The 24,993-nt window shown below is 42.1% G+C and overlaps 5 protein-coding genes across 15 annotated transcripts in view; 1 reads left to right on the top strand and 4 right to left on the bottom strand.

Moving 5' to 3' along the window:
- The window catches only part of SGSM2 (small G protein signaling modulator 2), a 48,926-nt gene extending 48,647 nt beyond the window's left edge, over positions 1-279 (bottom strand). For 3 of the 7 annotated variants that reach the window (XM_084493488.1, XM_084493490.1, XM_084493489.1), the window contains exon 1: positions 110-278. In XM_084493488.1, coding sequence (XP_084349614.1) covers positions 110-166 — 57 coding nt within the window. In that variant the 5' untranslated portion in view covers positions 167-278. Of the gene's footprint in view, positions 1-109 lie in introns of all 7 variants that reach the window. The other 4 variants (XM_084493492.1, XM_084493494.1, XM_084493493.1 and 1 more) reach the window with 2 other exon arrangements.
- Positions 280-972: 693 nt separating this feature from the next.
- TNFAIP1 (TNF alpha induced protein 1) lies at positions 973-14,497 on the bottom strand. 4 transcript variants are annotated; one of them, XM_084493499.1, is made up of 7 exons: positions 14,432-14,497; positions 12,439-12,780; positions 10,425-10,594; positions 9,114-9,203; positions 8,957-9,009; positions 6,336-6,531; positions 973-6,160 (listed from the first exon to the last, which is right to left on the bottom strand). In XM_084493499.1, exons 2-7 carry the CDS (start codon positions 12,653-12,655, stop codon positions 5,942-5,944), a joined length of 945 nt encoding a protein of 314 aa, XP_084349625.1. In that variant the 5' UTR covers positions 12,656-12,780; positions 14,432-14,497; the 3' UTR covers positions 973-5,941. The 4 variants fall into 4 exon arrangements, with proteins under 4 accessions (XP_084349625.1, XP_084349624.1, XP_084349627.1 ...); XM_084493498.1 differs by lacking the exon at positions 14,432-14,497 and adding an exon at positions 14,138-14,381; XM_084493501.1 differs by lacking the exon at positions 14,432-14,497 and adding an exon at positions 14,191-14,381.
- Positions 14,498-14,515: 18 nt separating this feature from the next.
- IFT20 (intraflagellar transport 20) lies at positions 14,516-16,307 on the top strand. Its single transcript, XM_084493503.1, has 4 exons — positions 14,516-14,740; positions 14,816-14,901; positions 15,251-15,354; positions 15,843-16,307. Exons 1-4 carry the CDS (start codon positions 14,614-14,616, stop codon positions 15,922-15,924), a joined length of 399 nt encoding a protein of 132 aa, XP_084349629.1. The 5' UTR covers positions 14,516-14,613; the 3' UTR covers positions 15,925-16,307.
- An 832-nt stretch (positions 16,308-17,139) lies between these two features.
- TMEM97 (transmembrane protein 97) lies at positions 17,140-20,152 on the bottom strand. The gene is made up of 3 exons (XM_084493502.1): positions 19,834-20,152; positions 18,556-18,700; positions 17,140-18,045 (listed from the first exon to the last, which is right to left on the bottom strand). The coding sequence occupies exons 1-3, from the start codon at positions 19,954-19,956 to the stop codon at positions 17,795-17,797; spliced, it is 519 nt and encodes a 172-aa protein (XP_084349628.1). The 5' UTR covers positions 19,957-20,152; the 3' UTR covers positions 17,140-17,794.
- Positions 20,153-21,226: 1,074 nt separating this feature from the next.
- The window catches only part of NLK (nemo like kinase), a 48,903-nt gene continuing 45,136 nt past the window's right edge, over positions 21,227-24,993 (bottom strand). Inside the window, exons 10-12 of one of the 2 annotated variants that reach the window (XM_084493497.1) lie at positions 24,507-24,705; positions 23,953-24,052; positions 21,227-23,387 (exon numbers count right to left, since the gene is read on the bottom strand). In XM_084493497.1, the coding sequence (XP_084349623.1) occupies positions 23,955-24,052; positions 24,507-24,705 (297 nt within the window). In that variant the 3' untranslated portion in view covers positions 21,227-23,387; positions 23,953-23,954. The remainder of the gene's footprint in view (positions 23,388-23,952; positions 24,053-24,506; positions 24,706-24,993) is intronic. The other variant, XM_084493496.1, reaches the window with a different exon arrangement.

The following is a 24,993-nucleotide window of genomic DNA, read 5'->3' as shown; positions in this document are numbered from 1 at the left end:
GCCCGCTGCGGGGGGCGCTCACTGAGGCGGCGCCCGGCAGGCTCGGCTCGCCCTTACCGGGCCCGCAGCCCTCCGCAGGAGCCCCCCGGGACCCGCCGCCCGCCCTCACCTCCTTCTTCACGTTCCACAGCAGCTTCTCCTTCACGGCGTCCGCCGAGCAGCTCATGGCGGCGCGGGGCCGGCCGCCCGCGGGGCCGCCCTCAGAGCCGCCCGCCCGCGCGGCCGGCGGAGCGCCCGCGGCGAGAAGCCTCCGCCTCAGCCCCGGCCCCGCTCCCGCCGCGAGTCGCCGCCGCCATCTTCCGCGGCCCCGCTGACGTCACCGGCCGGCCCTCCCGCGGCGGGGCGGTGCTGAGGGGGCGCTGAGGGCCCGGGGCCGCGGCGCCCCCTGGAGGAGCCGAGCCCGGCCCTCGCCGGCCCTCAGCTGAGAAAGTGAGGTAAGAGCAGAGCAAACAGCTGAACGGCACACACAGGTAAGGTTACACTGGCAACCTCACAAGCACACCTACTGCAGAACAGAGGCTGAATCTCTGACTGACTCCCTGGGTCAGCCAAGAAAGGTTAAAGACTTCCAAAATACAGGCTAGGTTACTTTTGTGGTAATATAAGTTGTGTGTAAATCTTAATGTAAGATCGATTTTCTCTGCAATTCTTATTAAAAACTCAAGTTTGTTCCCTGAACGTGAAAAAACAACATTGCTAACCAGTGGTTTTACAATTAAAGGAATAGCCCACAGAAAGTCGAAGCCGGTTGCCTGCAGGGCACCTCTGAGCACACTGATGGCTCCTGTAAAACTACAGCCTGCAGGGCATGGGCGAAAAGTAGTGGTAGATCCATGCAAAAAGCCATTTGCAGATCCAGTATTTCTGTGTTCCAGGAATTCTAACTGCTTGGTGAGGATCAATAACTAAAATGCAGAACGAAAGTGCAGAGACCAACACGACAAATAAGAAATTTCTTACACTGGAGAAAAATCAAGGAAGACAAAATATAACACTTTATTAAAAATTGGTGTTCCATTTCCACACCTTACTCAATAGTTAATATGGTTAACTGCATTAATTATTTTATTCATAAGACTGACCTTTAAAAGTTAGACAAAAATAAAACAAAGCCTGATGCTATAAGAAAACAGCTTGATCACAGAATGAGTTTAAACAACAATAGTATTTACTACCTTCTGGATACAAAATCTTATAGAAAACCAAAGTGCTTTATTATTATGAAACAAACTAAACTTCAGCATCCCTCTGACTTAGGGGAGGGTCTTACCCCCATTTTTATTACAGAGGAGGAAAAATTACGCACATACAGAAAAATTGACTTACTGTATGTCATCAAGTTAGTGGCAAAGCTGGAAACAGAGGTCGTGCCCCCTCATCTCTTAATAAAACCTCAGTTATCCCAACAGAACGGATGGTATGAGATTTGGCCGTTAAGGTTTCATGCCAAGGATTGTCAGAGGATATAATCTAATTGTGTAAGAAGGGCTCCTGGGCCAGGCACATTCTGTTAAGGTATACCTCATCAGTATTTCTAAGAGTAAATTATGTCTGAAAATTTAAAACCAAATAAAATCTAACCAAAACCACAAGGAGCACTGCCTGTTCCAAGCAGAAGGCTGTTTTTCAATAACAGCACGATATCAGTCTCTTCAGTGCCCTCCAAGCTTGGGTCAGCTTTTTTTTTTTTCCCTTTAATTTTTAACCAAGAATTGTAAGAGATAAAAAGTCATCAGAATGGAATGTTACAATAGGATAAATGTCTTGCATTCCAAAAACTAAATGTCAAGGTGAAGGTTAAACATTTAGTTTTGTCTTGGCATTTATCAAACAGTTGGAGACTGCTACCCTGCAGAGCTCTCTCTTTTGACATTATTGCCTAATTAACACTGATATTGAAGAACTGTTTAACATAAGATACTCACTCAAGGCACCAAGTCTCCTTCTCTGTTGAAAGGCTGAGGCTGTTTTTCAATATGTTAGGACCCCATTAGAGAAACACACAACCCTTTATTACAGTGCTTGTGTACAGATGTCAGTTACTGTTTTCTATTCATACTCTCAGTCTGCTAATACTATATCTGAATGTGCAAAAGTTCACTTAAATTCAAAGCAAAGAGGACAGCGAGGTTACCGATGAGGCAAAAAGGCATTTCTTCCTCCTAAAGGCTACTTTAAATTCACAGTCACATCAGTAAACACATCCACTGGTGATGGTTTATGTAGGAGGCCATTACAAGTCTCTTACTTTGCAGACATAAATGCATATAATTAGAAATCTATATTGTCTTAATGGTGATCATAATTTATGATATTTAAAGCCAGCAGAGAAAATTCTTAGGAAGCACAGCTGTTTGCTCTAGAAGTGGACAGCTTACTACAAACAAGCAAATGCTGCATTTCAAAGCTGCATTAGCCTTTTCAGTGCTGCTCTTTCTCCATTCTAGGAGGTTGTAAAAATGAATGTGTTCTTGTCAAAAGAACATATACCCTGCAACTAGGTAAAGGAAGATTAAGATGAGAATATAAAGTGTTAAAAGTTCTCAGAACCTGGCAGTCAGACTGTGCAATCAATATGCCATGATTTTGGTGGAACAGACATTCAATTAACATTCAGTATGAGAGCAGTTTCAGATAGGCAGGACTCTTAAGAGAACATAAAGTGGTCTGTATTACTTGCATTAGAAAAAAAAGTTTGACCTATGAACTGTGTTAAGTGATGGCAGCATCCATGTCTACATTTAGACTTTGAGATTTCATGCAACTCACCCAATTCTGTAACCAATCGGGTAAGAAATAACCCAGGACACTCCACATTGTATCAGGAACACACAAGCACTGCAGCCCTACCTAGGAAGGGGATCTCTAGTAGTACAATCATTTAGCCGTGTGCAAGTGTCCCACAACATACCTATGCAGAGGATTTCCTGTTGTTCTCCTATTCCTGATGTGTCCACCAGTGGAGGGAACTATAGGACTGTTAGTAAAATCCAACCACAAATATTTATCTAGGATCTCTCAGCCACATCCTGAAAATCTTATCAGGACAAAAACCAAGAACGTGGTTTTAAAATGTCTTTTAAATAGACAAAGCTTCAGTGTTTATAAAATTAGATTACTACTAAGTAAAGCTAACAGCCTGTCAGTGTTCTGGCTACAGTGGCCAAACGCTATTTAAAATCATTCCAGTTTTATTCATAACTTAATCTAAAAGCAGATGTTTTGCAACCAGTACTAACTGGGAGTAGAAAAGGAAGAATGAATGGCAATGAGGGGAAGGTGGTGAAATGAAAAGGATATCTGTAATCATTTAAAAAACAAAACAAAACAACTGCTTACAGTTGTGATATTCCACATTTCTCAAAGAGGAAGAAGTTATTTTACACTTTTTAAGAGGGTTCTCATAACACCAGGTGGTTCGCAAAAAGGTTTGTTTTAAAAATTAATCTAAATTCAAACCAGAAATTAGTTCTTGTTGGCTATGGGATACAGGGAAAAGAAAACTTGCTAAATCAAAACAGAAGCTTTTTTCTGCTGCTTGCGGCATAGTCTTTCACAATTTGAATCAATCTCTTAGGGAATACTGGGAGTACAGAACTCAGTCACTGAATGAAAGCATCTGGACCTGCAGACTGACTGGGCACTCCTGTTCTTTCACATCCTCCTTCCCAAACCTGAACTTCCAAGAGAGAAGAGGTGCAAAGATGATGTTTTTCTGCTTATAACTTCTTTTAAACAATTTTGCAAGGCTACCAGCATCATTTACTTAACCTGCTAACATTGACTATTACAGTAGCATGAAAAAAATAATCATTTGCCAAGAAATAGAATGACATTTAAAATTCGTATTTGTGGCACATCTTATTTGTTGCAAGATGGGGAAAAAAGTACAGGAGAAAAAAAATGAAGCTGTTAAGTATAGAAAAAAGATCTATCAGTACAGCCTCTGCTGGTAGCTTCAAAGCACCCACCACAATTTAATTTAAATAATATCAGTGGAGGCAAAAAAAAAAAAAAAAAAAAGGAAAAAAATCCACATCACACTTCAGCACAATTAAAGAAGAAAAAGTCTTTGTCAAAACTAATCGCAGCAGCTGTATTTTCACAGGCAGAATAGAAAAATGAGCTGGAAAGCAACAATTTGCAGAAAGCAATATAAAAAGAAAAGAGGTTTTTAGAGTTTTAGAGAGGCCTTTCACAAAAAAGGCAGGTGCATTACTGTGGCAACACTGCTTCCTGAATGCCTTTCACAGAGTCCCAGCTAGGCAATAAAAACCCTGGAAGCTTGCAGCCATTAGTGTTTTCTTACCAAGCGTCAAAAATTTCATTTTCAAAAGCCTAATTGAATGGAAATCACTATTTGGTTCTCTCCCCTGCTTCTGTTACTACCAAGCCATCTACCATCCTAGTTTTAGTTATGACTTCACTGTATTTGCTTGCCTTTTGCATTAATTTGCTTTAAAACTTATATAAACATTTGGCACTGGTCAAAGGAGCTCAAGACTAATCACTGTGGAATCTGAAGCTTCCCCATTCACGTACAATAGAAAGAAATAAAAGCCACTGTCACATATCCATAGGTGCCAAAGAGCAACCACCAAGTAGTAACCATTTAAGTGGTAAAATTTGAATCTGCAACCTACACCTGAAACATACAATCAAACATTTAAGACATCAGCAACTTTCCATACTAAACTTGAAACTGGATTTCCAGAGACCCAAATTGCAGAACAGCCTTGACTCCAATCGTTTCAGCAGTCCTTTAAAATTAGCACCCAGCCGAGCACTCAGAATAAAGCTGACATACCAGTTTAAAATTCAGTATAAACCATCTCTCCCCTTTGTACACAACCTCTTGCAGTTTTATGCTAGAACAAGATTTTTATGATTATTCTTCTCTCTCCACTTCAACTTCTATGGTCTAGAAGTGATTCAGAGAACAAAACTTAAATTCACTCTTCAGTACGTGAACATTACCTACCACTACAAATATTTAGTCTGTACTTCCCCAGTCACTGCAATTTTTCCCCTGTTGCTTGAGAAATTGGACATCAAATAGCACTTTCGGGCTACAGGAGCAAAACTTATTCTGCAGACTGAGATTGGTTCCATAAACAGGGTTATGGCATCACAGTCCTCAACACTGCCAACCCTGCCACAATCTATTCCTGATGTTTTCTAACCAGATAAAAGTTTCTTCCTTCACCATACCTATTTCTCCAGCTCCCCTGACAAGTTATTCCATATATAAGTCTTTTAAATTTTCTCATTTTCACATGACTCTACTCTTACCTTTTCAGAAGAGTTTGCCTTAGAATTCATGACTTTTAAAGACAGCTATTTTGGAACACAATCTTTTGTATGTGCATTGGGGAAAAAACAGGTGGAAGATATTGCACATGCAGTGCATCTGACTATTGGGTAGCTAGACATTTCATCCAAGGGTTATCAGATGTAGTGTTTATTAAAAGTAGTCACGTTTGAGTTCTGTCTGCCCCCTCTTCAGTATCTTGATTTAGGAACAGGAAGTTCCATTACACCAAACCTTAAGACGACAGATATCTGGAAAAAGATTTTCAAATCACACCATCTCACTCAGAAAAGAGTACTTCTCACAGGAAGTAAGATATCTGGCAATCAGATTTAAAAAAGCAACCACAGACTGTCAGAATCAGTGTTTCAGATTCCACTCCTCAAGTCACATGAAAAGGGGGCCAGTCTGTATTTAAAAAACACGGTGCAAAACAAACATATTAGTTCTCAAAGCCCTTGGCCTTTAGTGTTGCTTTGTGTACAAATGCCCATTTGCATCTCTACAGAGACAAGAAGCCAAATGAAGATCAGTCCACAGAGTCCAACCGTCCCCTCCCTACTTCCTGATCTCCCTCAAAGAATATTGATACAAGCCTCAAAACCAAACCCTTTCTCCTTGACTGATATGCTAGTGGCCCAGCTGACGGTCATCATAGGTGCTGTATCTCTTCACATGGATTCGGCGCACTCGGTCACGAAGTTCAAAACCATCATCGTCCTCACTATGAGAGGCCTGGCTTCGGCTCCTGCTTGTTGCTTCCAGCAGGGAGTTATCAGGAACCCGTGGTGTTTCATACAGTAAGACGTTTAGAGTTTCTTCATAAATTCGTGCCTCAGGGAATTCAACCTGCAAAAAACAACAGATGTCCTTCTCCTGATCTATACATGGTAATGTGACTGGAACACATGCCCATAAGAAAGAAGATACATACAGTTAAAAAAAAAAAGGCATGCACTATGAAAAGAGTAAAATAATTGTAAATGGGAAAGATGAGCAAAGCAGTCGTATCCCAAACCAATACCTTGGTTTGCTTCTTCTCTGTGGCATACACTATAGAGGTACAACAGACTTCAGCAAGTTTCCGACCCTGTCCGTAGAAAGACCAGCAGCAGATTTCATCCCCTATGACATCCTTAATGAAAAGGACTCTGCCGTTGAATCGGAGAGAGAGCTTGTCAAACAGTTCTATGTTCTTCAGCAAGTTGTCATCTGAATTACTGAAACCAAAAAAAAAAAAGGAATGAAGTTTTTGTATTTTTTCAACTGGCTATCTACGATATTTATATACCTATTCCACCAGAGCTTTAAGCATTGATCTGACTGCAGAATACAAGCAGTGACTCACTACCATATGCTGCCAAGAAAAGAGAGGGTAATAGCCATCTTCAGATACAAATAAGATGCTCCTGATCCCCAAGAGCAAGCACATCAGCCTGTAGAGGTTAAGCTACATAATCAATAACAACAGCAGTTTTCCTAATCATTACATCAACTTTCTCTTGATTTAAAGCTGAAGGTGATTAGATCAAATGCTAACTGCAGTTCTGTTTAGCTTAGCAACAGCAAAAGTCTAAAGAGTCAATGTGGTCAAAGGCCAGCCAAAAAGGATGGTGTTCTGCATGTAAGACAAGTGATACCTTATACAAATTTATAGGGTGAATAAACTATTTAGGAAATGAAGTTTTGTTGACAATCAGCAAAATTTAGGATCTTATGTACTTTTCAAAGCAAGATCTAGATGTTCTGAAGACAATAAAGTACAGTGTTGTAGCTTTAAAAATAAAGTAAAGCTACCAGAATGCTACCTGTAAAATTTAAACTATTACTCAAATAATAACACCATGACCAACGCCCAAAAAATTAAAAGCATTACTCCTCTGATAATAGCTTGAATCCAGCTCTACCAGAAGTTTGTACTCTGTGCCCTTTTCTGTCTCATTTTATAGGTGACTGGGACTTACATGCAGTTATGTGGAAGCTATTGAACATATTGTCTAGACAACAAAGCTAACTTTACTACCTTTAACAGTAAAATTCCTTACTCATTGGACCCAGAAGCTCAAGGTTTGCACCTTGCTGCCAAGGATTTACCCAGAGGAATGAAATCATACTGTTTTGTGCAGTATCTTAACTTTTGCAAGCAGTCCTGGAAGGCTAGGAGATACTTGTGAAACCAGACACTGTTAATATGAACAGCCAACTGGGCTCTCCATAAAATACTTAGTCTGAGATGTACTTCTGTTCAGATCTAACTCAAAAAAGCACGATGTACAACCCGACACAGTCTTCAGCTCTCAAGAATCACTTGATAAAGCAATCTGGGATTCCACCGCCAGCAAATCCCAGGTTTTATCAAGTGCAGTACTTTATTAAGTGTGAAAAAAACTTAGAAGTCTTCATCCATTTATGTTATTAGACTACACTGACAAAGTAACTAAGAAAACTCATAATGATGAATAGGAAGAACAGAAGGAGAAAACTTTTGCTTGCTAGCCACCAGCATAGAATTTTAAATAACAATTCCTCATTTAAACACCATCAAGGCATGAAGATTCATGTGGAAGGAATAATTAGAACCCTACAGCTAGTTGAGAAACCAACACCTCCTGGTATCGGTTCTGTTGCTCTCATTGCTAGCATGTTTACATTTCCAGACCCACGGTGACTAATGTGCTATTCTGCACTTGCTTAGCATCACTGCCATAAACTAAAGGGTAACACCGTGAGGAACGCAGGATGACTGGCAGATACAGAATGCAGTTAGCTGAAAAACAGGCTGCTCTTCAGCACTCCCTCAGGTAGCATTTCCCGACTACCTGAAATTTCATGATCAGAATCCATCTCTCTGACAGACAGACAATCAGTTTGTCCAGAGAAAAAAAGCTTCCAAGATTGCATGTTAGATTGAAAAGGCTGAAATTGAGGATTCTGCATAGCATAAAGAATTACTCACATCACTTCAATGACTGGTTTGGGAAAATCCAGATCCATTCCAATGGCATCATAACAAAGGGATCATGATAGTTAAACCATAAAACTAAATAAATAATGCTACTTAATACAGGAGGAAAGCCAGTAAATTCTTGCACTGTCCCCATCTGGGTTGTTCCTGAACAGAACAGATGCTTTACTCTGTAGCCAAATAATTAATTCATCTAGAGGCACTGGAGGAGATGGAACATCAAGAATTTCTGTAGTTCAGGGTAAAAGAGTGCTGGCATAGGTACATGCAGACTCAAAAGGAAAGCTAAACTGAAGAGCGAGGGATCACAGCTGCATTAGCTGTGCACTGCAGAGGTAACACCCTGGTAACAGCTTGCACTGCATTACCTAAGTTACACCTGGTTTCAGCCAACATTAAGTCTCATCATTCTCATCTCTTATCCCTCCTCTCTGTTCGTTTTCATGCACAGACCTCTAGCACAACTGATCTTCATGCTACAGTTCCGATACAGTTTGTCATCTCCCCCAACCCCATTTTAGATAAATTTCCACCAAAAATAATTGCACTCAAATTCACAGAACAGCATGGTTGTGAGCTAAGTAAACAAAAAAATACAAGTTCAGCTGTATCACATCTTCCTCCACTCCCATAGTTAAAGGTAAAATTTCCCGTAACACTGGGGGTAAAAAGTGACATACCTGGTGTAAGAGTATTTGTTGTTGCTTCTATTATAGAGCAGCTTAACAACGGGCTATTGGGAGAGGAAGAAAAAAAAGCAGAAGAGTTAAGTTTTGTGTTCGAATAAATTTAGCAAGCATTCGGTTTCTCAGTGGATAGTTGTGGAAAAGCAGTTACTTTCATTGATGATTCTATCAGTCTTTCTTCTTCTTTTGGAGATGTGATAATAGGGATGTTACAGACAGGTTCATACAAGTCTTTCTTGTCCTGTTTAAAAAAAAAAAAAAATGGAGAGGAAATAAACTCAAAGAGATAAATGCTAAAACTAACATCTGCTGCTGCTCTCCCTTCCAAACCCTCCAGCCATGTTCCCAGACCCTGTGATGCAAAGGAAAAGCTCTGTGTTGCCATAGGAACCACACAGCATTACCTTGATCTGCAACCCAGAAATACAGCTGAGAGATTTCCTATTCCCAGAAGGCAACAGTGATTGAAATATTGGGATGCAGGTGGATGTCCTTCTTAGCTATAGCAAGGACTCTGAGCTCAAGTCATATCTGGTTTAAGTGGGTTTACTATTCTACCCTTTTTTTGAAGAAAAGGATAGTATGAGTTTGCAGTAGTTTTAATCAAAACACTGCGGTATGTAAGAGTATCACCCATTATGAACTGAACATTTGGCAAGAACAGCATGTCACCAAAACGGACTTCAGCCCCCTGTGATACAAAAGCAACAATCAAGAGCGTGTGGTACAGCCTGTGACTCCAGATTCCTCATGTAGCAAATTAAGGAGAGCTCAATAGCTAATAGGAAAGCTTTAGAACATTTTGTTTTTAGACAAAACATTTTAAATTCCAAACCAAAAGGAAAATTGTCAGTGAACCTTTGCATTTATTTCAACGGATACAAGAAGCATATTGAACATAATATGAGAGATTTTTGTCGTGCAAAAAATATTATTTCATAATCTTAAGATTAATGATATCTATTATATCTGGGCTAACCTCATTAAAAAACTGGCGAAACAAGCTGATTTCAGTCAGCTGAACTTGAACTTCTGAGACTAGTGAAGTGAATAAAGCCAACGTGGGCTTACGTATCTGCAATGCCTAGTAATAAAATAACAGAAAGCAAAGTCCTTAAAGTAATGAGTGCTTACCAGATCAATCTTTTTCTCCATTAAGATTTAAACTCAGAAAAAACATGAAGTTACTTGAACGGGTGCTGCTTATAAGCATTATCTAATCGGAAGCAACATAACTTGCAGGACTTTTAGACAAATCCCATAAGATCTTTTAAAACACACATTCAAAACAGCTATGTTTATTCTAAAGATCTCACTTGACTGCTGTTTCATTTTTGCTACGTTACTTTGTCTATCTACGACTGGATGCATCTCTAAGGCCATGAAACTCTCGTGTTGTCTACAGGAATTTTTATAAGCAATGCACACACCAAAAATTTTACAGGCTACTTCTACTTCTTACCTGCAGGGCTGCCTGGCACATGTCCACTAAGCCTTGAATGAGATAATACTTGGCTTCTGCCATCAGCTCTTTGATCTCCTGCCTGTGTTTTGGAAGTGCAATTGTGTCATCTCGGAGATAGTTTAAAATTGTTCCAAAGTGCTTCCCACAGCGGTCTATAAGGATCCAACCTGAAAAATAACCATCGAGACATTTCAACGACCTCAACGCTAGGAGGCAAGAAAAAGCTGCTCAGAAAGGTTGAATAAGCCTACTGCTTCCTGAACTCCACGATATTCTTCCCATTTCGTTCAGTGGAAGTCTTTATTGACTTTCAGCAAATTGAAGTTGGTTACAGAACAGAACCTGACAGTGGAACCATTCTTTTGGTACCTCCTATGTTCTCACTACTTGCCAGCACGCCAGAAGAAAAGCCTCAAACTAGAACTACTTGGCTTGCTATCACTAGGCATTAAAACAATGCAGCAGGCCCATGACTATCAATCAGGCAGCGTGCTGCCGGACCAACGTTATTTTCTGTGCTTCATCTTTTCTGTATTATGTTTTGATTAAAGGAGTGGACCTTTACAACTACCAAAGGAAGTCATTAGTTTACATCTATTTAACTGACTGGCTGAGCATTTCAAGCCTTAAAAACAATATTTATTGTTAGGTAGGTTGCTAGTTCTATTTAGACACTTGTCGTATTTCTAGCAAAATGGAGGTGTGCTGTGTTTGGGAATAGATGTAAAAACTGTTGCTACAGTGTAATGCTGAGCAATTCAAAACTTACCAGTAAGAAAGCCAAGGAACGACTACAATAGAGAACTCAAGAACGTTTGCAACAAATTAGACTGGGTCTAAGTTTTGTGGCCTAATTAGAAGGATTTGGCAGTTTTCCCACCATATCTTCTCCTGCTCAGAGTTAAAGAGAAGTGTTCCAAAGATGCTAAAAGGTAGGCTAGCCCCAAAAAAAACACTGTTCTAGTTTCCAAACAGAAGGAAAGAACAGGACAGGGGTAGATCAGTAGAGAGCAGAGGAGGGATGCAGCACAGGAAACAGCAGGAGACAGTTTTTGCAGTTCCAAACATCCCTGAAGTGACGCTCGCTAGGAAACAGGATGTCTGTCTTGCTGGCAAACAATAGCAGTGGAGGACATACGTAGGCAGAGGTCTTAATACAGTGCCAAATCCTTTTCCATAGCGTGGAAGGCAGGCAAAAAAAAATAAAAATATTTGGGGACCTAAGCATAGAAGACAACACTGGGAAGATGGCTAACCCACTGCTAGTCTCCAGCTGCAGCTGTCTGAAGACGAGCAGAAGAGCTTTCACCGATGAGCATTTGGAAACCACTAGAGGCTAAATACTTGACATCTTCTCTGAACTTCCCCACAGTGCCCTGATTCCTAAGGTACCATTTTTCCCTGGACTACTATAGAGAGGGAAGTTAAAACATTCATATCCACTGCTGACAAATACTACTTTTCTTAATTGTCCTACTCTCTATTATGAATTTTTCTGCTGCCAATACTCAGTATCCAGCAGGAGGTAACACAATACTTGCCTGATAGCCAAATACCACTGCAACATTGTCAGCCACAAGCAGAACATGCTGCTGGGAAGGGTAAAAAAAAAAAGTCTTCAACACAGCAAGCAAGGCTGTCCTGAGTTTTAATGCTGAAAACTGAATCTCCCCTCCCTAAAGACATTTCGATTAATGCCACTGCACAACACCACATAAATGACAACCCACATGCTGTCTGTTCAGTCCTGATAACAACATCAACAATCTGCATACCAACTGCGATTGCAGGAAAGAGAACCAGTCCTTCCGCTCGTTAATTTTAGTAATGAAAGAACACGTTTTTATAACGCACAGAGGATCGTTACAGCCAATGGGATATGGCCACCTAATGTTCCACGTTATTTTTGGAATACATCTTTACATCTTTCACAGGGCATAGTCTTAACATATCTGAAAAACAAAACCCAGTTGTTTTACAGAATTCTCAATAACAGAAGACATTCCTGTACCTTCCTTGTCCGTGAGCACTTCCATTCTGCCGCTGAACATGGCCTTCAGCATCGTGTCGTGCCTGGTCAGTACCTGCACTGTAGTGTAGTACAAGGAGCCCCCGACGTTTAGCCGCACGTACTTGTTACCAAGGCTGCCTCCTTTGAAGCTGCAAGCTTTGGGCTTGGGCCCTGCAGCTGGACAAAGGGTGGTGGTTAGACACGTGTCCCCCGACATCTCCTTCTGTAGGTAGATGACAACCCTGCAGAGCGTGGGCTTGATGGACTCCGCCGTGATTGGTGACGAGTCACAGGTCACTGGGCGAGGACGGTGAGGCCACAACGGTCACGACCACCGGACCCCTGAAACACAAACGTAAGATCAACACAGAAGCCCACAACTTCCATGAAGAAACAAAACCATGAAGTCCACGTTAAAGAAGAGACAAATTCAGGAGACTCCTAAAGACACATCCACACAGATTCTGACAAAACAAGATCTAGGTGTTTTTCAAAGAACTCTCACAGCACTGCGGTGGCTGCTCAGCACCACGCAGCCAAGTTACGACTGCATCACCGTGAGCGAGGTCAGGTTAACTTGTCTGGACTTCCTGTTGTTCAGGCTCCAGCCAACACCACAATCACCACACAATACTGCAGCCCAAGCTGAAATGCTGGATGGAATTCAGCTCCCTCTCAACTTCCTGAAAGAACGTAACTTTTTTGTGCAGATCTGAAGCAGGATGGAAGAACTCACGGCAGTGCCTTCAGCTGCAGCGATATCAGAAGCGCTTAACTGGAGGCATTTACAGAGCCTGCAGCAGCCTCTTCCTCAAACGCCTTGCCAGTGAAACGCTCCAATACAACTTGCTGTTTCCTGACAACTCCTTTCATTCAAAGCTTTTTTCCTCCATCCTGGAAAACCAGTCAATGTAATCTTAATTTTTTATTATTATTTTTAGGCCCATCCCACCCTCAAAGTATGGCCACTATTTGGAATATCTGTTTCGTTAAAAGCCATATATTCACCGCTTCTGTCTCTCCTCTGTCTCACTACACTTATCGTTCCATCAAAGATGAGCTCAGATTGGAAACAAACAGAATAAAATTCAGCCTAACAGGTGGGATCTGAACTTCTTTAATTGGGAAAGTAAAAATACAACCTCCTCATCTATCTTTCTTTTCAATAATTCTTGTTCTCAAAAGCATTTTGCTGTTGTTTTTTTTTTGTTGTTGTTAAAACTATTTCAGACTACAAATATTTCCTCCCTTCTCTGTTCCATGACTGTAGGACATGAGTAATCTTTTATAAATAAATATAATAACCTGCACATTTGCTAATCTGCTAAGGATGTTACTGTTCTTCCCACATCCTTCTTCCTTCTCACCCCACCTCAGCTTTCAGTGTGGAACAAACCCCGCGACTCGCTACCATCCGTACAGCAAGTTATTTACCAGCTTCAGGTGTATCTTCAAATTGCGAGAGATCTTAATAACTACTGAACACGGAACAAGACCTAAAATAGCGTTATTCTGCAACTCCCAATTCAGTTACTGTAACGAAGCAAACACTCCAGACAAAACACGTCCTGTAACAAGCAACACAGACACCGAGCAGTGCATCAGGACAGTGCCAGCACCAATTTTAGCACCACGGGAGCACACTTTGTCTGTAAATGCTTTAACGGGGCTCCCGCTCGCTGTGACCGAGCACACCAACCCCAGCCGCAGGCTCCATCGTGCAGCCGACCAGGCGAGGCTTTGCCCGGTTACCCCCAGCAGGCCTGCAGCAGGGAGCCGAGGCCAGCAGCGCTGTGCGGGGAGCCCCCCCCGCGGCACCCGCGGCACCTGCGCCAGGCGGACACCGAGAGGGGCTCAACGCCCGGCAGCGCTCCGGGGCCCGCGGGCAGGGAGCGCTCCGAGCGCCGCCGCCTCCCCGCCGCGCTGAGGGGGCCCCGCCGGGCCCGGCCCCGCCGGGCCCGGCCCCGCTCCCGCTCCCGGCCCCGCCGCTCACCCGCCCGCGGCCGCCCCGCGCCGCGCCCCGCTCAGTTCCGCCGGCGGCCCGGAAACGCGTCCGGGCCCGGCCCCGCCACCGCCCCCAGCTCCCGGCGGGCCCCGCGGACACCGCGCGCTGCGGCCGTGGCAGCCGGGGCCGGGAGGGGCCGGGAGGGGCCGGGGGGGGGGCCCGGCGGGGCCATGGCGCAGGCGGCGCTGGGCGCGGCGGGGCTGCACTTCGACGAGCTGAACAAACTGCGCGTGCTGCAGCCCGAGGTGGCGCAGCAGACGGCGCAGCTCCGCGAGGAGTGCAAGGCCTTCGTGGACAGTAAGTGCCCCCCAACCCCCCCCAAACCCCTGTGGCGCCGCGCTCCCCTCACGGCCCTGTCCTGTCCCCCGGCAGGGATCGCCGAGTTCCAGAAGACGGTGGGCGGCCTGATCGAGCTGGTGGACCAGCTGGCCAAGGCTGCGGAAAGCGAGAAGATGAAGGTGAGCACAGGAGGGCACCGGGCGGGCACCGCGGCACGGCCCCGAACAGCCCCGAGCAGCCCCGCTGCTGCTGCTCCCCTGTACCCAGATTGCTTCGTGCTGTATTTCTACGTGGCACCAAGCGGTATCTTTTTCCTCGTGTTACTGTGGAAGCAGAAATGAGGTCTCCAATGCCTCGATCTGCCCAACCACTACAGGGACTGCCTGCCTGCTCTGCCAGTGTTTATCATTATGATGCCCCCTTTTTTGCTAGCGTGGTTGAAACGCTTCAAAATCAACCTGCTGGTAGTGAAAGGGGTTAAAAAAAATATCTGGGTACAACAGCATCACTGAACGTCTGTTTTGACAGGCCATTGGTGCACGAAATTTGCTGAAGTCTATAGCAAAGCAGAGAGAAGCTCAGGAGCAGCAACTTCAGGCTCTAATAGCTGAGAAAAAGATGCAGTTGGAAAGGTGAGTTTTCTATTAAATACTTCTTAGGCATTGATTTAACGGCTTGAAAAGAAAGCAGTGTAATACATGAAAAATGGCTCAGTTACACAGACTGGAAAGTTGCTCTTGCTGTCTGTATTTGGCTGCAGGACACTGTCTGCAAAGGGCCTGTCTGCAGCTAAGGTACGTCCTGCACAGAGCACACACGGAACGAAGCAGGGCTGTTTGTGTGGTGAACAGAAGGCCCTGACTGCCACTTACTGAGAGTTCATTTCTAATTGATTTGTACAGCTAAAAGAACAAAGGTGGCCTGAGCTCACGAAGAAATGAATAAAAGTAACAGAGTGCCACGTGTCTGACTTCTAAAGACAGTTTAGAACTGCAGAGTCTTAATTCATGCTACCATTGCTTTAACGATGACTTATATGCCCAGCCTAAGCTTCCTTTACCTCAGACAAATGAGCGTTGTGCTAAACCATCAGCTGGTAACCTTTTATATTCTCTTTCAGGTACCGAATAGAGTATGAGACTCTGTGTAAGATTGAAGCAGACCAGAATGAATTCATTGACCAATTCATTTTTCAGAAATAGAAGACTTTAAGATTAAAAAACAAACAAACAAACAAACAAAAAAAACACCTAATTTGGAGCATTCCAGAATCCTGGGAATTTCAAAAATATGCAATTTTTCACTGTGTATGAATGAATAGATGGTTTGTACAAATGAAAGCGTCTCTTAACACAGTGTGAAATACACTAAAAGTGGCAATAAGGAGGGCTTTCTAACAGATGTAAAGACTGTTCTGTCCTTTAATTTTTATAAAAATTTTTGTACAGTTAATATTTCAAATTATAGTTGAATTAATACTACTTCTACTGTTCCTATGTTAATATCTCACTTTTTGAAGTGTACAGCTCTTTCAAAGAAATCGAGAAATAAATTATTGGTTTTGGACTTTCTGGGTATACCAGAATTAGTTGTTCCTGCTGTGTTATTTCTGAGCTGAACAGTTTACAACTCCCTGGATAGTCATTGTGAAGAATTTCCTATATGTAGAAATTTCCATGTTTATAACAACACACAACAGAGAGAAACAGCAGTAACTTTTACCTGTATTGACCAGATTATTTTTCTATCTAGTTAGTTAGTTTGTTTTTCTTAGACATAACAGAAGTGATCTATTACAGACACACAAAAAGTAATTAGAAAATATAGCAGAATTTTAGATTAAACTCTCTGAAACTCATCCGTGCAGGTAGTGATATTAGAGTAGAATATTTTCATGAGCATTTCAACTATAGAACTTCAAACTGTTGAGCCAAACCCTTCTAAGTGTATATCGGCACCAGGAGCATGTAAAAATCTAAATACGAACGTGACATTTAAAAACTGAATGCCCCTGATTTAAATGTGATCTAAAATCAAGCCTCATGTTGAAGTGCCAATAGATGCATTTTGTATCTTGTCTTTAGGCAACCAACTATGGAAATGTTGCCTTTCTCAAACTTTGTGGAGGGTTTAAATTATATACCAGTAAAGTCCTGAAACACATAGGCAATGACCAAAAAGCCTGCTCAGTGACCTATATTTTTTGCACGAGTCTCCAAATGTCACTTACAGATCTGATTGAGAACTTAAATAAAACCTAAGTTTCCTTTAGTCATTTCCTTGGGAAGATTAAAGGCAATGTGAATGTGTTTAGTTATTTCCATACTAGAAGTGATTTCACAGAAGACAAAAGTTTACAAATCCTTGTTTACAATTACTGAAGTACTTGAAAATCCTCTAGGAAGAAATATGCCTCATTGTCAAACAAAATTAATTTTAATTCGGAAATCCAGATTTTGGCACATTATCGCTGGCCAGACATTTGCAATTAATCAAAATTACAGCAGAGGAAGAGAAGGTGAAATTTTAAATGAAGGGATGAGAAAGGTAAGGATTATTACATGATTTGAAATGCTTCAAAAGTTGCAGAGAAAAAGATTATAGCTTTGCAAATTTGTATGTAATCAGTTAGGGATTTTGTAGGATATGTTCTTAGAAGACAGATTTCTTACTGAAGTCCTCTTGGAAAAAGGCAAGTTGAAAGAAAAGTGTCAGCTGCAGTTTCCACCCCCCCCCCACGTCCCCATCACACGGTTACACATCAAATGGTTAAAAGTTCGTTTTCCCGATACAAAAGTACCGCACAAAATCGATACTGGGAGCAGAGCTGCTGGGTCCCTTAAGCTATGCACAGCCCAGGCACCACAAGGAGCTGCCAGTTCAGGCTTCTGCCAAAGCTGCTCCTGATTAAAGGAGAGCTGTAAACTCAAGCCAATTCGAACTTTTCTTGCAGGAGCCTGACGCTCTGGTGAGAGGCGTTGCACTGACAACACGAGACAGGTGTTCGTCCCAGAGGACTAGGGGCTGAATCAAAACAAGTATGAATGTTGTGCATCCAACTTTTACAGCAGACTACTTCCTCTTCCTTTTCTCCACTTGGTTGTACTGGGGGCTGTACAGCATGGTGAAAAGAATCAGAAGTGGTATCAGCAAGTAAGGGATGTATATAGATAGCAGAATTAGGCGTTCCTGTTGTGTCCGAGGACCCAAATGCTCAGACTTTGAGAAATCATGAAAAAGGATGTGAGCAAGGATAGCAACCAAAGATGTAGCTACATGTGTGGAGTATATAATTGCAGGAGTCCTTATCCATTTGCAACCACCTGTATGGAAGCAAAAAAGAAAACTATTTAAAAGTTTTGAAACAAGCTGAATTTGGTGACTTTAAAATCAGCAGTATTATCTGTATCTATCACAGGACAACCATAAGCCACACCAAAAATGTACTAGAAAATAAGTACTAGTAGCAACCCAGAGAAATAATTAAAGCTTTCATGACTAAAACTTCACATGCTCATGCTAAATTTCCACACAGTTAGAAGTGGTGAGTATACAAGCACGATCCAGAGCTTCACTGACATTGGTAGCTTGCCAGATGTTAATTGTCGATGCTGGTTTCACATAAGTGACTGCTGCTGGAAAGGGTCTGTAGTCTATAGTATTTATTTCTGACAGCGCTTCTTCTACTCTTTCTCAGATGAAACTTGCCATGAAAATAGCACTCCATGGGTTATGTCCCCATAATCACTTAAGACTGATAAAACTGTGTCTGCAGCCAAAAAGCACTAAGCATAAATGCTGCACAGGACATTTTCTTACACTTTTATACCAACCTTTTATGAAGGCGTACGCTGCAATGGGAAAGAAAGGCATTTGTAAGAAGGCTTCACAATATATAAATGCCTTAAACCACTCTGGGGGCTGCATCATCATGGGATCTCGAAAGGTGACTGCATACCACTCTAACAACTCCGTCAGCTTAAGAAAAAAGAACAAAGCTGCAGATTAATACACTGAGTATCAATGGCACAAGGAGAAAAATAGTTTTTGGAAAGCAATCGGCACAATTTCCTACCAAAACGAGACCAAAATCACAACAAAGCTGCACGTTGGCATCAGCAGATAGGAACAAACTCTCGCCTCTCCTTCCTGCCCCTGGCAGTGCCCATCCAGGGGGCTCAGCACCTCCCCGGGGGTGGCCGGGGGCAGCTGCCCCAGCCGGGCCCCCAGCGCCTGGCAGCGTGCGGGGCTGGCGGCTCGCTGTGCTGCCCCAGTCTGATGGAGGGACTGGGGCTTGGGGAGCTGCGGTTAGTTTCCATGACAGAAACGTAAGCTCCAGCACGGCTTTAAGTTGGACTTTGAACAGAGAGATACGTATTGAGGTTTGCTGGTTAACTATTAATTAGAAATGGTTTCTCTAATGAAGTAATTGTACAGAACGGCAAAAATCAAATGCTCTAAATGTAAAGCTAGTGGGAAGGTACCGGACTCATCCTGATAGCACGGGTCAAACCACTCATCTTCTATTCATCTACCATTTTAATTGCCTTCCACAACGTTATTCAAAACCCAGCAACGTAGAAATTTTTACTAATCAACGTGGCTGTCGGCCTGCCTGCTCCCACGTGGCAGTGACAGTTCCCCTTGTGTTTCCAGCAGGCCGCTGCGAGACCAGAGCTCGGCAGCCCCCAGTGCCGGGTGACAGGAGCCCAGCAGCCCCAGTGCCGTGCTCCCAGCAGTGCCGGCAGTGCCGCAGGTATGTTCCACGCGGGCGGATCGTGCTGGGCCGCTTTGCTTCCCCGCACTGCGAGACGCCCAGCCCACGTCCCCCATGCAGCAGGAGGGCCACTGCCCGGCCATGGATTTTTCGGGGGCTTTTCTTGCCTGAGCTCCTCACTGGAGGCGTTTGCACTGCAAGGAGCAGCCTGCACTGCAGGCTCAACCAGCTGCTGAGCGTCCCGGTGAACTGCGCTAGTTCTAGTCCCTAGGCGGGTGGCTGCAGGCAGAACCCAAATCCCAGCACAGCACAGCACAGCCACGGGAGCGCTGCTGGAGAACCCCCGCGCTTCCCGCCCCCCCCCCCCCCCCCAGGACCCCCGGGCCCGACTCACGCTGCGCGGGTAGAGGCCGTCGGCGGGCAGCAGCGGCTGCAGGTCGATGAGCAGCGAGATGGGGATGTGCGACACGAAGTAGAGCGCGAAGAGCCGCTCCGCGCACCGCCACCACCCGGCCATCGCCGCACGGACCCGCCCCGGCACGGCCCGCGGCGGAAGCGGCGAGCGGAGGCCGGGAGGAGGCCGGGGAGGAGGCCGGGGAGGGGGGGGGCGGAAGCAGCCGAGCCCCGCGGGCTGAGGGATAGAGCCCCCGCCCCCGCTGCTGCAGGCGGCCCCCTGAGCGCTGCCCGGGGCTCGCTTGGTGGTGCTGTGGCAGGGGGCACCGCCGGGCTGCGGCCGTCCTCACGGGGCGCAGGGCTGGGAGGTGCCCGCGCAGCTCACGCAGCTCCTGCCCGCAGCCCCGCACTCCCAGTGATCAATGCCACAAATGGCTCTACTCGCTCCCAAGCTGGATTGCAGAAGTATGCAATTTTCCCATGAAATTATAATTTTTAAAAATTCTTCTGTCAGGTATAAAGAAGAAGTAGGTACTCTGTTACCGAAACAAATAAAGCATAAACAACATTATTAGAAAAATCGCTAGCCAGTAACCATTAACACTGTCTGTTCGGTCTGGTAAGCATTCATAGCCTCGTGGTAGCGCAAACAGCAAGTCCCAAAATTGTCTTTGGCAGAAGCAGCTCTTAAGAGCTCTCACTTTCATTGTAATCAGCTTACATTAAAAATGTAAAATGCAGTAGAGGCTACTGAAAACATTAGCATAGCTTTTTTGTTGTTGTTGGTAGCTACGTGCACACAATTTTACTAACACATTTGTGCCAATTGTGCCAGTTTTAAACTACTCATTCTGCACGGTGCCTTGCCCACATTCATACCAAGACACCCTGGAAGGTAAATGTTCAAAAAGACATCTTACTCTTAATACATTTAAGAACAAAATTAACTCATGAGCCTCTAGCGATGAGCTCAAAAAAATACACTGATGAACAAAGTAAACTTCACTAATTGTACCATTTATGCACTCATACCCTAACAAAACTGTGTGTCAAAATGCAAAGACCCAGCTGTATGTACCTTTGTTTCCTAGTCTTATGCTGAAGGAGAATCTAACAAACAGAATAAAAAATGGCAGTGAATGAACAAAAACTAGTTCAGCAATTGGCAGCCATGAAGCAATAATGACACCAGCATCACCAGTTCTAAAACATGTTAAAACTTATCTCGTAAGCGTATGAAGACTTGGAAGAAGAGGCATGTACCTGAGTCCCGGTATCTGTGGCACCCCTGGGAAGGCAGACCGTGCTAAGAAGGCTTATCCTCCTTGTGTCACTTCAGTTCTTATGAGGTCTTGAGGCTTTAACTACACAGTTCAATTTGTTTAAACAAGTCATACACATAAAACATGAACATTTTTATTCATATTGTTGCAACACCACTGCATGTTGGATTGTCTCCATTTCGAGTATAGAAAAGATAAAAGCATTTGCACTGTAAAAAATGTCACAAACTTTGCAAATAGAGTAAAATCTACACTTGCATGGATGGCTTTCAACCTCTCAAGTGCCAGTAAGTTGCTTGTTTTCATTTAATCAGCAAGTTTTGCCTTTATCCAGGATCAATTTTAAAGAGTAAATGAATATCATTAAAGTCACATATATGTTCATATATATGCGTGTATGCAGATGCATGTGTAAAGAAATCAAAACCATGCCCGAAACAAGATGTTATAAACTCTTTTTACTTGTATTCTTTTAGACAGCATTTAATCAAGATTGTAACAATCGAATCTTAAATAAAGGTAGGAGATGAGACAGGAAATAAAGATAACACACTTCTTTTTCAAATGTCACATTTAATGTTTTCACCACTGTACTTCAAATCTACATTTTACAAAGTGACCAGCAAGTGTGCCACATTAACTGACCAACCTCTGAGATTTTACCTTTCATACCAGTGTCTTCTTGGGCTCTTTTAATTAAACACGTTTCTCATTCAAGTGAATTGAAATGCTTCAGTTGGTTTTATTCTCAGGAGCCTCATAAAAAACAAAGATATTGCACCATCTTTGTTCAGTTATTCAATGTTTGTCTCTTTCACAGCAAATAATTACTTCATTGAAGTTAAAACTTCCAAACATAACTTACTAATAGTCTCCAATTTCAGCTCAGATCACTCGTTGAAAATACTCTGCTAAATACAGATAACTTACAATAACTTTAACAGTTAATTGTCCATAACAAACACCATGGTTTTTCTCCAGACCAATGTTCAAATTTTAAGACCACCCTTTAATATTTCTTTGTACAGGTGAAAAACAGTCTTCAATTTTCTAGTCTTGTTTTAAATATAAAAGTTGGAAGGGACATTCAAGTTTCAAGTCTCCACACTGAACTTAAAAAAAAAAAAATCATGTGGAGGTAAACAAACCAAGTTGTATACTCCAGGAGGTAGAGGCCTTCAATTTGTGTTCATATATACATATGCACAGAATTCAGTGTTCCAACAGAAAAAGAATTAGCCAAAAAGTAATAAAAGTTATTTACTACTGTGACATTTCAAGACTTCCACAGCTTTGCCTAAAGACACAAACACAATTAACATAATTCCCTATGTGCTTTTTTTTCCTTTCCTTTTTTTTTTTTCTCTCAACTGTCCAGTGCAGGAAAAAATTCTCACAAAATTTCACAGACCTAAAATGTGCAAGCTAGTTTCTCTCTATACAGCAATGATGTCAGGGATCTCTGAAATTAGCCCATAAATGGAATTATTTACACACATAGAAGATGCATGCTGGGGGGTTTTTATGTAAGAAAGAGCAGAAAAAACTTCTAATAAAAATAGATTAAATATATATATATATTTATACTGGGTAAGGAAACAGAAGTTTAGTCTCTCCTAGTCACAAACTCATTCTCTCTACTCACAACATCTGATTTTAGAACAGCACACATCACCATCACAGCTCTAGTGAGAAGCTATTTATAGATTGGATCACCAGGTGACATGCCCACCTACCGTGGTCACTGTCATCTGACATGACTTCATGATTGGTCGCAGTCAAGTTTTCTGTATTCCTTAGTTTTAGAAAACCCCAAATCTTCAGGAATGGCTCAATATCAAAATGTATGTCTATCTTTTTGTACAAGCTCTCTTTGATTAAAAAAAGAAAAGAAAAAAAAAAAGAAAAAAAGAAAAAAAATCCTTCCCAAATTTGGTTCAATTCTGTTTGTTCTGAGCTGAGCCATCACAGCTGCACTAGAATTCATAAAACACGTGCAACTCTGGGTAAAATATTTTCTTCTAAAAGCACAACCACTTTACAAGATTAAAAGTCTAGTACATTTCTAAATATTATTCATATTGTACAAGTAGTGGTTGTTAATTTAAAACTTCATTAGTAAAATTACAGTACAAGCATGATTAACCTCCAGAATTGCAAATCCCAGACTCCAGTGGAAAGCTACATTACATCTTCAGTAGTATATTATCTTCCACTTTACTCCCAAACCAGTGGAGATGGCGGCATCTCAGACGGTTGAGCAACTGTGGAACTAGAATGCAATTGACACAGAAAATCAGTGTTCATTTGCAAAAGCTAATAGACAAGAAAGTTAATGCTTGACCAGTAAGCAAACATTTCAAGTAAGCGAACATTTCATCCCCTCCCCACACCCCCCAAAGAACAAAACAAAACAAACAAAAAAGACCAACAGGTAACAACACTGACAATGACTATTTCAGTATACTTTACCTACTTACTTCCTTAACGATACTTTAGCTATAATTGTCATTCACTTCAATGTTTTTACAGTGCAATTTTACAATCAGAACTCAACTTTTCAATCCCAATTTTTAGTCTTGACTACTGTGCTTTTCTGTATTTACAAAAATATTACTCAAAACCTTTACACATTTTATTTGAATTCTAAGTATTCATATAATCTAAGTGTTTGTATAGTTATTTTAAAAATGTAACTACACACATGCTTAAGGCATTTTTTGCAGAATTTATCTATGGACCTCTCTTATCCTCGGAAACTCAAAACAAAAACATTATGGATGTATGAATTCTGTATTAATAATAAATGGGAATTAATATCAGATGTGATTACATACAGTTACCTAATAAAGCTCTTAAAAGCAGCAGACTGAGGGTTGATGCAGAGAGGTACTCTGTTTCCTTTCTGCTGTTCCAAAATGAACTGATGAATTATTTCTGTAAATAGGAGAAAAATAAAAAAAAAAAAAAAAAACAGACTATTAGATTAAAGCTTTGTGCTTCAGTTAAATGAAACTCAGACTGGAGGAAACTAAAGCTTCCTTCACCAAAAGTACATGTTAGTAAGGATAAAAGAACTCCAGTTTACCTAGCTCTAATCTGATAGCATACCTCTTACCAGGAATTCACACAGAACTTTATGTGCACACTGAAATAAATGCATACAAAATAAAACTGTCAGTCAATACTCTAGTACTGAATTGATGATAACCAGTTATAGATTAAATCCCAATTCAAATTATTTCCATCATCTGTTCCAGAAAAGTACCAGAAAGGAAAAAAAAAGACACCTTGCATTGTATATGCATCCAGATTGCATATCCTAACTATATACTACTGGAGGATGGAGCAGGAGGATAAAAGCATATGCAAAGATTTAACTACTACTCACCTTTAACCTGACGAACAGAACTGAGGTTCTTTTCAAAAGTGTCATCAAATTTGGGATTAGTGATGGGTTCAAAATCACTAGTATAAACTCTTCCAGTAGATGTGGAAAAACAGCATTTGCACATACAAGTGTGGTATCGCAACCGCCCTTCATCGAGATATGGGTGAGCTAAGGCATCCTTAGCAGATATTCTTTTGGACTGGAACAATGCATTTAAAGAAATTAAAAAAAAAAAAAAAAAGTTAGTGTATCTCCTGAGGTATTGAAACAGTGTAAAGACTCAACGTTGTTTTATAAACCCCAGATGACGGTGAAGGACTAGTTGTCAGGAAAAGTTCTAGCTTTGCAAACACTCTGCCACTAGGGGGAACAATTTACTTAAAAACAAGCAGCATCGCTAAGATGACATTGACCTTTCCGTACCAGAGCTAATGATAGAAAATGCTGCTAAAGATGATTTCTATAAATAATTTTTTCAATAATTACT

Source organism: Aythya ferina (genome assembly GCF_964211825.1).
Source record: "Aythya ferina genome assembly, chromosome: 19".
Taxonomy (NCBI): Eukaryota; Metazoa; Chordata; class Aves; order Anseriformes; family Anatidae; genus Aythya; species Aythya ferina.
Note: the sequence above shows the minus strand (reverse complement) of the source record. Positions and strands in the feature narration are given on the sequence as shown.

What these genes read in the sequence shown, in the direction of transcription:
- IFT20 (XM_084493503.1), top strand. Translation starts at nt 14,614, where the DNA reads ATGGCGCAGGCGGCGCTGGGCGCGGCGGGGCTGCACTTCGACGAGCTG. An exon ending in GTGCAAGGCCTTCGTGGACA is followed by an intron (nt 14,741 to 14,815) that starts GTAAGTGCCCCC and finishes GTCCCCCGGCAG; the next exon opens with GGATCGCCGAGTTCCAGAAG. An exon ending in CGGAAAGCGAGAAGATGAAG is followed by an intron (nt 14,902 to 15,250) that starts GTGAGCACAGGA and finishes CTGTTTTGACAG; the next exon opens with GCCATTGGTGCACGAAATTT.
- TMEM97 (XM_084493502.1), bottom strand. Translation starts at nt 19,956, where the DNA reads ATGGCCGGGTGGTGGCGGTGCGCGGAGCGGCTCTTCGCGCTCTACTTC. An exon ending in ACGGCCTCTACCCGCGCAGC is followed by an intron (nt 18,701 to 19,833) that starts GTGAGTCGGGCC and finishes TTTTTTCTTAAG; the next exon opens with CTGACGGAGTTGTTAGAGTG. An exon ending in AGCGTACGCCTTCATAAAAG is followed by an intron (nt 18,046 to 18,555) that starts GTTGGTATAAAA and finishes GCTTCCATACAG; the next exon opens with GTGGTTGCAAATGGATAAGG.
- TNFAIP1 (XM_084493499.1), bottom strand. Translation starts at nt 12,655, where the DNA reads ATGTCGGGGGACACGTGTCTAACCACCACCCTTTGTCCAGCTGCAGGG. An exon ending in TGTGCCAGGCAGCCCTGCAG is followed by an intron (nt 9,204 to 10,424) that starts GTAAGAAGTAGA and finishes TTTTTTAAACAG; the next exon opens with GACAAGAAAGACTTGTATGA. An exon ending in TGATAGAATCATCAATGAAA is followed by an intron (nt 9,010 to 9,113) that starts GTAACTGCTTTT and finishes CTCTCCCAATAG; the next exon opens with CCCGTTGTTAAGCTGCTCTA.